The 13117-nt window shown below is 44.6% G+C and overlaps 1 protein-coding gene across 13 annotated transcripts in view; it reads left to right on the forward strand.

The window, feature by feature from the left end:
• EHMT1 (euchromatic histone lysine methyltransferase 1) overlaps nt 1-13117 on the forward strand; it is a 178925-nt gene that overhangs the window by 73375 nt on the left and 92433 nt on the right. For 8 of the 13 annotated variants that reach the window (XM_075905437.2, XM_075905436.2, XM_075905435.2 and 5 more), the window contains one exon: nt 6214-6301. The exons of 3 other annotated variants lie outside the window; for them this stretch is intronic. In XM_075905437.2, coding sequence (XP_075761552.2) covers nt 6256-6301 — 46 coding nt within the window. In that variant the 5' untranslated portion in view covers nt 6214-6255. Of the gene's footprint in view, nt 1-2911; nt 3132-3950; nt 4930-6213; nt 6302-13117 lie in introns of those variants that run through there. 2 more of the 13 variants (XM_006137163.5, XM_006137162.4) reach the window with 2 other exon arrangements.

The following is a 13117-nucleotide window of genomic DNA, read 5'->3' on the forward strand; positions in this document are numbered from 1 at the left end:
TTATTAGAAGCATAGGCCCTAGATTCCTCTCTCCTTTTTTGTTTTTCTCTTGCCCTCTCCTCCTGTTTGTTTCTCAGCTTGCAGCAGTCAGCGTAGTGCTACCTGGTCAAGACAATTAACAGATGACACAAAGTTTTGTTTGAAGCCGCTGTGATCCTGCGCGAGGGCCTCTCCACTCCAAGAAATCAGAACTCATTTTACGTGTGTCTTTTGCTCACCTTCCGCCCCGGCCCGGCTCCTGAAGTTGGAAATGCGAAGTGAACCCTTCCTGCGACTTCCTCCTGGAGGAGGAGGAGGAGCGAACCCTTCTGCTGGAGGTGGCAGTTTGGGAGGGGGTGGGCCTTTGAGGCTTGAAGAGGTGCCTGAGTCATTTCAGAGAGAGCTGCATGCCAGTCTTTGTATGCTAAAAGATCCCTGTTTGCACCCGTTGGGTTTTTACGTTGGGCTTTGCTGCGGATAGCCGTTCAGATCACATTTAATTCGTGCTAGCCTTCTGCGGGCCTGAAGTTTCTACAGTGGATGTTCGCAGCCAGGGAGCGAGTTTAGCTTTTGCTCCAGATAATGATGGGTTGCCAGGCAAGATCTGACTCTCCATTTTTAGGATTTTTTCCAGCGGTAGGGCAAGGAAAACAGCAGCTGTGAATAATGCTTCAGTACTTCTGTCAGTCTCTGCCTGTGGAAGGAGGAGATGCGTTTGTCTGCACTGATTTTTAGGGCTTGTCTGTACACATACATTGTACAGGCGTAACTATTCTGGAGTAGAGTCAATGAGGTAAAAGTCTCCTAGTATGGATGCTGCTGTAATGGTACTTATACTGGTATAGCTTATTCCTGTACAGAAAGGGAAGTAGGTTGTGCCGTATAAGGTATCTTATGCATTGGCATACCTGCAGCCCCACTGGGGATTGTGCTCGGATAACAGTTTTGGTTATAAAACTGCTCCTGCCCTTTGACTGCCATAGTTCTATCACTACAAAAACTGCACATTGAGCAGATCTGAGTGGGAGGCCCTGCAAAAACCCAAAGACCTTTATGAAGCTGTTGTGTTGTAAAAAGCCAATTGAACATAAATCCTATTGTTTCATGCATGTGTTGAGCTGTTTCTGACTTGTGCATGCAGAAGACTTTCACCTTGTTCCAGCCCCTCCTCTCCCATCCCTGCTGTTTTGAAAGATATTTTTTATAGTGAGAATAAGAGACTTTCATTGATAGAAGAACATATTCTTCTTTAGGGAGAGAAAGGAAAATCTGTGCAATGAATCTGTCCTCTGAATTGCTTGGTGAAACAAAAGAATCATAAGGCTAATTTGACTTGAAGACCATCTTCAGAAGGAGAGCAGTGTTGGTTTTGAATATAGTTTGTTAGCCACAGTACACAGGATTGCTTCCAGCTTGTAAGGAAGTGGCCTCAACCTTAAAAAGGTCTTTGAGAATGGTGACTGCTGCGTAGGCCAGGTACAGTGTTGGGCTTTTCTTCTCCTTGCTGAATGAAGTTATTACGCTTGTTCTGCGAAGCCATGGTCAGCGTCTGGACAGCAGGTCGTGATCAGTTCAGACTCCTGAAATTTACACTCTTTATGTGCCAACCAAGAAACTCTCCCTCCCCCTTTTTCTGCCCAGCTTTTCTGAATCTTTATTTCCTAAATAATGAGCTGCTAAATGTTTATCTTCTCCTGAAGCCAAAGGATATTATTAGAAAGTTGATTTTAAGAAGAAAAGTGGGGGAGGGAGGAAAGAGAACCGTGAATGAGAATCTACTGCTGCTGGAGTTGCATCATTTATTAAGGGCTTTGCCTCTCCTTCTCTTTGCTACAGTACATATTGCATACCTCGCTGCCGCCTTGCACAGTAGGTGAAATTATGCTTTGTTGAAGTGCTTGCTGGAGGTTTGCCTAGGAGTAGAATTTGATCTGTTGGGAGACCTGGTGTAAGGCGAGGGTGGGGGGTGTTGGATTGTGCGGAGAGGAATGGTAGCAGTGCCATGGAAAGAGGGGCAATACATATCCATTGAGGCTTTGAGCCTTCTGGTTGTAGGCTTTATAGGCCATTCAAGATCATTCCTGTGCCATTCTTTCCTATTCTGCAGACAGATATGTTGACGCAGATAGTGCCCTGAATGTTAAAGAACATAATTTTCTGTGCTCTGCTAGTTTGAAAGAAGGGTGAGTCTTCCTTCAATTATTTCCCATCCCTGCTCCTCTTCTTCACATTGGCCTGTTCTAGCTAAATTAGGATAATATTTCTTCTAAGCCTCAGTTTACTGGACAGTTAATTTTAAGACAAAAAGAGAAACCTGCTGAAGATTTACACCTTAGCATATCAAACTGGTTCCTTTTCTTATCCGCCTTTAGAAAACTCTGGTTCATGATGTAACTCACGGGTCCCTTGGGGGCCATGGGGGAAGGGGGAGGAAAGCTACAAGTTTTGATTGCATGTGTTGTCTTTTATATGTAAACCTTGTTGGAACCAACTTGCTGTAGATGGCTAATGAAATTTCCAAAGAGAAAGCTGAGAAGGTTTGTTTCTGTTTTTCAGCTTTTTTTTAAAGGCACTAGTTTAGTTTCTAGCTCTGTGTATGAAAATGCTGCAAACCCTTTGCTTGAATTCTCTAAGCCATCTTCCATTGCCTTCTTAGTTCTAAAGCAACAACAACAACAAAAGCCTGATTTCTTGTACTCAGAAGTGGAAGGAGAAAAAATAAGCAATTCTACCATGACTCCTTGGATTCTCATGGCTTTTAAAGACCTGATCAGTCTGTCTTTTAAGATGCAATAATTTTTATTTCCCTTGAAAGCAAAAAGGAAAAAAAGGCTTCCTTGGTTGTGGTGCACAGTCTTTGTGGAGGCTCTCCTGTGATTGAAGATTAATAATCACTCTGTTGTAGGCAGTGGAATGGAGACAGACGGCTGCAGGAAAGGAGGGGTGGGGAAAAAGAGAGTGAGAGACTTTTATTCTGAAGCAGACTGTGCTTGGCAGTTGGCTTTTGTTGGGACTGCTGTTAAAGCAGACATTTCTCTGCTAGGAGGGTGGGTATAAGATTTCTCTGCCAATCAGGAGCCGACAGATTGAGGCATGGTGGAGTGTGAGCAAAAAGGGAAGTTTGCTTTGAATTTAAGGGGAAAAAAATGGAGGTATTGACACTTACAACAAAGTTGCTGCTAACAAGTTTGGACAGAATTGTGTGCTGGATGGAAATGGATGGGTAGCTTAGAATCCTGGTGATTTTGGAGTAGTGGTGTGGGTGTGGGTGTGTTGGTTGTGTGGATTCTGCAAGGCTGTTTGTGGGAATACTGTCTTCAGGCTGAAAATGTTTGCCAGTTGCCATAAAGTTGATGCATCTACTTTTGATAGACCAAGAAGGGGGAAAGCTGCGTCCTCCATAGGCTTTATGAGAGGCAGGCTTCAAATGCTTTGCAACAATTGTCTGCTGTAGCCTCCTTTTGATAAGTATGCTTCACAACTTGCAATGGTCTTGCCCTCCCAGGGGGCAAAGATGCTTTAGACATTGATGTTGGAGTTTTGTTTTGGTTTTTAATGAAAAAAGTGGAAGTGGCGGAACGGATGTTATTAATAAGGACTCCTTTGGATGTGGCTTTGGGATATGAGCTATGTGAGCCTGTCAAAAGCAACCTAAAGTAACTCTGTTTGGTGTGTCACAGGTGTACTGGCTGTGAGCTGGGAAAGCGACGTGCTGCTGAGTCTTTTATAGAGCTGGGAATTCATCAGAAAGCTGGTCTTGTTTGCAAGAGTTCTAGGCAGCCAGATGCCCTTGTTGATGACAGTAGCTGAGACATGTTGCTGTGGTCAGTTCTTTCTTGGGTTGTAGCAGTGGCTTTCCTTTAGGCCTCCTCTACTGAGTGGCAATAGCGTATCCCTTGGAAGGGAGGGGGGAGGTATGTGTTATGTTTGGGGAATGGGAGGGGGCGAGTAGAGATGTCAGATTTTGAAGGAAAGAGATTGTAAATCAGTTGAACAAAAATGACTTATCTGAAATCCTGAAGCTTTCAATTGGGACCACTTTAAAGGTGGGAATATAAAAGGGCTTTTATTTGTATAATATAACCCCCTGAAAACAGACTGGTCCCCTTTAGAGATAGTGAGTTTTTTCATTTTATTCCAGTTGGTGTAGAAAGGGCAAGAGCATCCACTCTTCATGTGCAAGAGCCCCTGGGTGTGTGTCATTGTGGAGATACGGTGGGACTGATTCTGCTCATACCTGTGTTAATCTTAGACCTATGTAATACCATTGGCTTATTCTGATTTATGCCAGAGCAGGGGAAATGAAAAATGGAAACTAAATAGACATGTGTGCACCAAGAATAATGTTTTAACTCTTGGCTTAACAAAGCTGAAGTTGGCCTACAGTCACAGGCATATGTTTCTTATGGCCAAAGCTTGTCTTGTTCAGGAAGTTTGATCATATGGCGAGTTTACAATACTTTTTTAAAAACCCTCCTGTATTTTTTCTTTTTAGTCTGGAAGCAGTGTGTTCAATACCTGCATATCCTCTCAGATGAGATCTCCTGGATATGTGCCTCTTTGGAGTGCCTTTTCATTTTCAGAGGGGGTGTATGCATGGAGAGATAGGGCTGCACAGGACAAATGTTACTTGTTTGGGGACCAGTCCTGCAAGATGCAGAGTGTCCTCAACTCCCTATGTGGGATGAGGGCCCCTTTTGATTCATTTTTCAAGATAAAAAGAGCGCTCTTCCTGGAAACTTGAATGAGTAGAGATTTCCTTGGCATTCAAATTTTCTCCTCTGATTAGTGTGGATCTCCATTGGTTTTCAGATGATGCCAGCTCTGAGTTGTCAGATGATGCCACAACCCTCTGAGATGTGCTCTTAGTATTTCCTTGCTCTTTCCTGACCAGCCTGTAGCCAGGTGACGTTAGCATGGGCCTTACAGGAAAGTTGCTAAATGGTCCAGGTGAGCTTTTGCAGTACACAATGGGAGAGTCCGTCTGCTGTAACACCTAGAGGAACTTGGCAGGGTAGCTAAGCTCAGATGGAAACAAAAGTTGCGCTGTGGCTGATAATAGTAACGCTCAGATCAGCTGTGTTGCGAGCTTCCGAAGGTTCAGACTTAAATGACAATGAAAAGGGCAATGCCACCCGTGTTTATAACTTATCTCCATTATTTGTTTTGTGGAAGATGGGTAGATTTTTTTTCCCTTATTGCCCAATGTGCTTTTGATTTGCATGGCTGCCGGCACCATCTGCGCTCTATGTAGGTCTACAACAGTTGGCTTGACCTAGGCTTATTCTTCTTCTGCGATGCACACAGCGTGAAATGAACCCTTCACCCTAACCATTCCCCAGCCCTCATGACAGACAGTTTCTGTTTGCGTTCACCAGATGCAGCTTTGCCTGGCAGTTGCCATGTTTACTCTTTAAACTAGCTTGTCACTTCAGCCAGAGAACTGTGTCAAAAGGCTCCTCCTCTTATGTGTATTTTTTAAAAATACCTTTTCTGTTGCTGCTGTGCTTTTCTTTATGGCCAGGCTTTGTATAAGATAAGCAGCATAGCTACCAAGTCCACATTGCAGGGAGGTGCCGAGTGCCTGCCTGGCTGAATAATCTAGCAGGTGTTCACTTAAAAAAAAAAAAGGTGTAGAAGTTAGCTTAGGGTGAAAAATGGGTACCATTAAACTTACACTTAAATTACATGCTAACTTGCTTTCCAAGATTGACGGTTTAACTCTTGCAAATTATGTCTGTTCAACCTGGAAAAGCATCTATGTTTATCATGTTTGCTTGGCTAAGCTTTTGTCACTGTGGCCAATATTTTCAAGTGACAAGTGAGTCGTCATCTCATTTTTGCCGGATGCCCATCTTGACACGGTAAATCAGGTTCCCTTAGGGTGTGTCAAGTTGGACACCAAAAATCACGAGTGAAAAATCTTGGTCCACATCTTTTCTTCATGTCAGCGGATCTGAAATCTGAACTGTACAAGAAAATCCATGCTTACATCCTTCTTGGATGAGTTGTGCAGCCAGCTCTGGCATGACTTTGACTTTTTGATCTTTGACCTGAACCTTGCTGGCAGTTTCCTGAAGTTGTTAGTTTTCACTCTGCAGTTTGCCCATGAATTTTCTGCCCTGGCATGGGGACGTAAACAGGATATTTTCACCATTGTTTCTTGCTAAAATGCATAGTACATTGATGTTGGGCTAAACAGTAATTGTTTCTGTCCTTCCTCCCACACCCCAGCGAGCAGTGAAGAGTAAGGCTGAAACTAGGAAAGACGCCTGCATGAAGACTGAGCTGCTGAAAGATATCACCAACAGTAAAGAGGAAGGTAAGTCCATGCTTTGATCTAAGACCAAACTTCATAGAATCCTAGGACTGGAAGAGATCTCAGGAGTCATCGAGTCCAGCCCCCTGCTCAAAGCAGAACCAACCCAACTCAATCATCCCAGCCAGGGCTTTGTCAAGCTGGGACTTAAAAACCTCTAGGGATGGAGATTCCACCCCTCCCTAGGGAACCCATCCCAGTGCTTCCCTACCCTCCTAGGGAAATCGTTTTTCCTAATATCCAACCTAGACATCCCCCACTGCCACTTGGGCCCATTGTTCCTGTTCTGCCATCTGCCGCCACTGAGAACAGCCTCTCTCCATCCTCTTTGGAATTTCCCTTCAGGGAGTTGAAGGCTGCTGTCAAATCCCCCCTCACTCTTTTCTTCTGCAGACTAAATAAGCTCAAATCCCTCAGTCTCTCCTTATAGGTCATGTGCTCCATCCCCCTCATCATTTTGGTTGCCCTCCGCTGGACCCTCTCCAATGTGTCCACATCCAGTGTTCAGCTGCACTGAAGTGCCCTAGTTCCACTCCCTGTAAAGGCCAGGCCAAGACTTGGCTTGGGCTTCTAGAGCAGCAGGATTGTACCCCAAAGAATGCAGATGTGGATCACAGTCACTTTGTTCCCACCAGGGATGTAAAATCCTGTTTCATCAGTTAACGGGTTAAACGTTATTTGTAACAGGTTAACCACTTAAATGGGAGCAGGTGGGGGCTGCTCCAGCCTGACCGGGCTGTGACGGCCCCCACCTGTGATGTGGTGCAGCAGGCGTGCCCCTCCTGCTGTGGGCAGAGGCTGCTCCAACCAGGCTGTGAGCGAGGAACTCCTTGCCAGAGGATGTTGTGAAGACCAGGATTTTTAACAGGACTCAAAAATGAACTAGCTAAATTCATGGGGGCTAGTTCCATCAGTGGCTATTAGCCAGGATGGGCGGGGAGGATGTCCCTAGCCTCTGTTTGCCAGAGGCTGGAAATGGATGACAGGAGATGGCTCACGTGATGATCCCTGTTCTGTTCGCTCCCTTTGGGGCATCTGGCATTGGCCACTGTCGGCAGACAGGACACTGGGCTACATGGACCGTTGGTCTGACCCAGTGTGATAGTTCTTATGTGGGCTGTTCCAGCTAGGCTGAAGCTCCCCTGGCCTGCAGTGTGGTGTGGCACGCCCTGTCCCCCCGCTGCAGGTGGGGTCTCGTTTGGCCCACTGCGGACAGGGGCTGTTCAAGCCAGGCCAGGTCACCAGCTAACTGTAACTGGTAAGCGTCACCCAGTAAGAGTGATGCTAACCAGTTAACTGGTTAACCCTTCACATGCCTAGTTCCCACCCATCATGAGAATTATGTTTCTCACATCTGCTTCTGAAACTGAAAGGAGACTAGATCACTTTGATCTCCTGATCCATCACTAGTTGGAACTGAAGTCTGGCTTTTACTTCTCTAGTGTTAATATTAGTAGCAGACAGTTCCTTAGGTACTAGAGAATCCAGTAAGGAGATTTATGGAATTATTTGCACTAGGAACAATAAGTGGCTCTTGCCCTATGGAGTTGGTTGCTAGTTGCTTCATGATCAATTTTGATTTTTTTGTAATGTCTTGATGCTTATTTTGTGCATTGCTGTGAGCTTGCTGTTTGCCTTAGGAAGTTGTGGTGGCACTGGGGAGGGAGGGAGACATGGCCTGCCATTATGGGTATCTCCTTGCTTGTGCATTGTTACCCTTCTGCGTTTACTTTGTCAGAGGCTGTGCACATCCTGCTTTTCATCACACCAGGTATTTCCAAATCTTCGTCTGTAGGTGTGTTATGTATGTGCATGTCAATCTGAGGATTTAATAGCACTCTCCATTTAAAAGCCTCTATCTCTTGATTGATTGGGTTTGCCTTTCATGGGATTGTTAGTCATAGAACCATAGTCAACTTACTGCTTCTGCTTCATGAACAGGGCTCAACAAATAATACAATCTACTCGCCTGTGGCGAGTAGATTGTAACCCGGAAGAGCCGGGTTTGGGCGATCTGCGCATGCGCAGATCATTGGACAGCGCGGCTGGCGAGCGGGGCTCGCCGCGGTTTGGCGAGCCCTGGTCATGAGCATAATGTTGTTCCCCTAGCCCAGGACAGGGGATTGAAAAAAAGAAATGAACTGGCCCTTCCTAAACATATAGGTTATGTCTACACAGCACCGTTATTCTGAAGTAACACAGTCCAGGTCTACACACAGCAGTTATTTCGACATAATGTCGAAATCCTGTCGAGCTGGAGATCTGCTTACTCCCAACTCCTGTAACCCTCATTGTACGAGAACAAGGGAAGTCAGGGGAAGAGTGCTCTATATTGAAATAACTGCTGGGTAGACAGCGCCAAAAGTCAAAATAAGCTATTAGCAGTTAGCATAGCTCAAGTTGCGTAGCTTATTCCGAGTTTAGCCCTTCTGTTTAGCTGTGGCCTTATAGTTCTGGCTGGACAGGAGATATCAGGCTTTAAAACGTATCCCCTTCTGATTACCATCTTGCTGTCGCTGTCTCTTCAATCCGACATTGAATTACTGAATCTTAAAAATGTAGAGCTAGAAGGGTCCTCTAGAGGTCATCAAATCCAGCCCCTGGCACTGACGCAGAATCAAGTGCACCTACACCAACCCTGACAGATGTTTGTCCAACCTGTTCTTAAAAACTTCTAATGATGGGGATTCCACAGTCTGCCTTAGAAGTCTATTACAGAATTTTCCCTATGGGCTCGTCTACACTGGCCCCTTTTCCGGAAGGGGCATGTTAATTTCAGAGGTCGTAATAGGGAAATCCGCGGGGGATTTAAATATCCCCCGCGGCATTTAAATAAAAATGTCCGCCGCTTTTTTCCGGCTTTTAGAAAAGCCGGAAAAGAGCGTCTACACTGGCCCCGATCCTCCGGAAAAAGCACCCTTTTCCGGAGGATCTTATTCCTACTTCACTGTAATTCCTTCAAAGTAGGAATAAGATCCTCCGGAAAAGGGCGCTTTTTCCGGAGGATCGGGGCCAGTGTAGACGCTCTTTTCCGGCTTTTCTAAAAGCCGGAAAAAAGCGGCGGATATTTTTATTTAAATGCCGCGGGGGATATTTAAATCCCCCGCGGATTTCCCTATTACGACCTCTGAAATTAACATGCCCCTTCCGGAAAAGGGGCCAGTGTAGACGTAGCCTACATGTATAGTCAAAAAAAGATTGTCCTAATATCTAAATTGACCTTGCTGCCGTGTAAACCCATTCCTACTGGTCCTGCTTTCAGTGGCCAAGGGGAACAATTGATAATGATCCTCATTATAATAGCCCGTAACATATTAGAAGGGAATCTTTATCTGGCCCTCTTTAGTTTTCTCTTCATTTTTGAAGACTGAATGTGCCCAGTGTCTTTAAAGCTTCCTCATGGGTCAGCTTTTCTAAACCTTTTATCATTTTCATTGTGCCTTTCTGGACTCTTTCCAGTTGGCCCATATCTTTCTTAAAGTGTGGCGTGCGGAATTGGCCGTAGGACTCCAGCTGACATCTCACCAGCACTGAGCAGAGCAGGGCAGGGCAGTTACCTCCCATGACTTACATAAGACACCCCTCTTAATGCACCCCACGATGCCATTAGCCTATTTTTGCAACTGCATCATGTTGTTGACTCGTATCCAATTGGTGATCCACTGTAATTCCCAGATCCTTTCTAGTGGTATGACCACTTAGCCACTAATTCCCCATTTCCTAACTATGCTTTGATTTTTTCCTTCTCAACTGTACATGTTGAATTTCATCTTGTTGATTTCAGTCCAGTTCTCTAATTTTTCAATGTTCTCTTGAATTTTAATCCTATCCTCCAATGTGCTTGCAGGCCAGCCATCCTGGTGTTATCCACACATTTTATAGGCATACTTTTCACTTCATTATTCAAGACTTTTATGAAAATATTGTCCTGGACCCAGGATTGAGGCCTGCGGGACCTTCCCAATTTGACAGTGAACCATTGATAACTACTCTTTGAGTTCTGTCTTTCAGCTAGCTGTGCACCAGCAGTACAGTAATTTCACCAGACCACATTTCCCTAGTTTGCTCATAAGTGTGTTATGTGGAACTGCGTCTAAAATTGTACTAAAATCAAGATATAGCACATCTGCTGTTTCCCCTCTTATCCACTGACCAGGTACCCTGTCAAAGAAGGAAATTTAGTTTGGTATGATTTGCTCTTGACAGAAGAATACTGGCTATTCCTTGTAATGCTTTTATCCTCTTTAAGTGCTTGCAAATTGATGGTTTAATTATTTGTTCCAGTATCTCCGCAGGGATCAAAGTTAGGGTGACTGTTTATAATTACTCAGGCCCTTTTTGTTTCCTTTTTAAAAAATAGGTACTATTTTTGCCTGTCTCCATTCCTCGAGGTACTCACCCTTCCTTCATGAGGGCTTGAGGATAGTTGCTAACAATTCTGAGATTGCTTTGTCTAGTTCTTTAAGTCCCCTGGTCTAGAGTGACTTTTGGTAGGGCCTGCTGACTTGAATGCATCTAACTTACCTAAATATTCTTTAATCTGCTTTTCCCCTGTTTTGACTTGCATTCCTTCCCCTTTGCTAATATTAATTGTATTGAGTATCTAGTCACTCCCAATCTGTTCAGTAAAGACTGAAGCAAAATAACCATTAAACACCTCCGCCTTCTTGATGCCATCAGCCATTAGCTCTCTTTCCCCACTATGTAAAGGACTTACACTTTCCTGCATCTTTTTTCTTTCTTTTCATGTATTTAAAGAACCTCTTCTTACTTTGTTTTATGGCCTATGCTTGATGTAACTCATTTTGTGCCTTCACCTTTCTCATTTTGTTCCCGCATGCTTGTACTGTTCTTTTGTGCTCCTCATTAGCAATTTATTTTTCCACTTTTTTTTACAATTCCTTGTTTATTTTTCAGGCCATTCTAAAGTGTCCAATGCAGCTATATTCACTTCTTACTATTCTTCCTATATTTCCTTCACAGCTGGATTGTTGTCACTTTTACCTTTAATCTGGTTTTCTTCAGGAACTGCCAGCTCTCTGGATCTATTAGAAACTATTTAGAAAAGCTAAACGTACACAAATCCATGGGTCCGGACTTAATGCATTCGAGGTACTGAGGGAGTTGGCAAATGTCATTGAGGAGCCTTTGCCCATTATCTTTGAAAAATCATGGAGATTGGGAGAAATCCCGGATGATTGGAAAAAGGCAAATGTAGTGCCCATCTTTAAAAAAGGGAAGAAGGACGATCCAGGGAACTGTAGGCCGGTCAGTCTTACCTCGGTTCCTGGAAAAATCATGGAAGAGATCCTTAAGGAATCCATTTTGAGGCACTTGGAAGAGAGGAAAGTGAGTAGGAGTAGTCAGCATGGATTCACAAATGGCAAGTCGTGCCTGACAAATCTGATTAGCTTCTATGATGAGGTAACTGGCTCTGTGGACGTAGGAAAGTCAGTGGATGTGACTTACCTTGACTTTAGCAAGGCTTTTGATACGGTCTCCCACAATATTCTTGCCAGCAAGTTAAGGGAATGTGGATTGGATAAATGGACAGTAAGATGGATAGAAAGATGGCTAGAAGGCCGGGCCCAGCGGGTAGTGATCAACGGCTCGATGTCAGGATGGCGGTCGGTTTCTAGGGGAGTGCCCCAAGGTTTGGTTCTAGGACCGGTTTTGTTCAATATCTTTATTAATGATCTGGATGAGGGGATGGATTGCACCCTCAGCAAGTTTGTGGATGACACTAAGCTAGGGGGAGAGGTAGATATGCTTGAGGGCAGAGATAGGGTTCAGAGTGACTTAGACAAATTGGAGGAATGGGCCACAAGAAATCTGATGAGGTTCAATAAGGACAAGTGCAGAGTCCTGAACTTGGGACGGAAGAATCCCAAGCATTGTTACAGGCTGGGGACCAACCGCTTTAGTAGTTCTGCAGAAAAGGACCTGGGAGTTACAGTGGATGAGAAGCTGGATATGAATCAACAGTGTGCCCTTGTAGCCAAGAAGGCTAATGGCATATTAGGTTGCAGTAAGAGGAGCATTGCCAGCAGATCCAGAGATGTCATTACTCCCCTTTATTCGGCTCTGGTGAGGCCACATCTGGAGTACTGTGTCCAGTTCTGGGCCCCCCACTACAAAAAAGATGTTGATACATTGGAGAGGGTCCAGCAGAGGGCAACCAAAATGATTAGGTGGTTGGAGCATATGACCTATGAGGAGAGGCTGAGGGAGTTGGGTCTGTTTAGTCTGCAGAAGCGGAGAGTGAGGGGGGATTTGATAGCAGCCTTCTTGGCTTCCTGAAGGGAGCTTCCAAAGAGGATGGAGAGAGGCTGTTCTCAGTAGCGACAGATAGTAGAGCAAGGAGCAATGGTCACAAGTTGTGGTGGGAGAGGTCTAGGTTGGATATTAGGGAAAAACTATTTCACTAGGAGCGTGGTGAAGCACTGGAATGGGTTACCTAGGGAAGTAGTGGAGTCTCCATCCCTAGAGGTGTTAGTCTTGGCTTGACAAAGCCCTGGCCGGGTTGATTTAGTTGGGATTGGTCCTGCCTAGAGCAGGGACTGGACTTGATGATCTTCTGAGGTCTCTTCCAGCTCTATGGTTCTATGATTCTATGATCTCCTTGCATATATTTTCTGCCTTACCTGCCAGTTCTCTGATATGTTAAAAGTCTATTTTGTTAAGTTCATTGCTCTTATTCTGCTGCATTTACACCTTCCTTTCCTTAGAATTGTAAAATCCATCATTTTACTATCACTATCTTTCAAAGTGCCTTCCGTCTTCTGAGTTGCTACCAGTTCTTTCCTGTTGGTCAGAATC

This window comes from Pelodiscus sinensis, chromosome 23, assembly GCF_052426305.1.
Source record: "Pelodiscus sinensis isolate ZL-2025 chromosome 23, ASM5242630v1, whole genome shotgun sequence".
Lineage (NCBI taxonomy): Eukaryota > Metazoa > Chordata > Testudines > Trionychidae > Pelodiscus > Pelodiscus sinensis.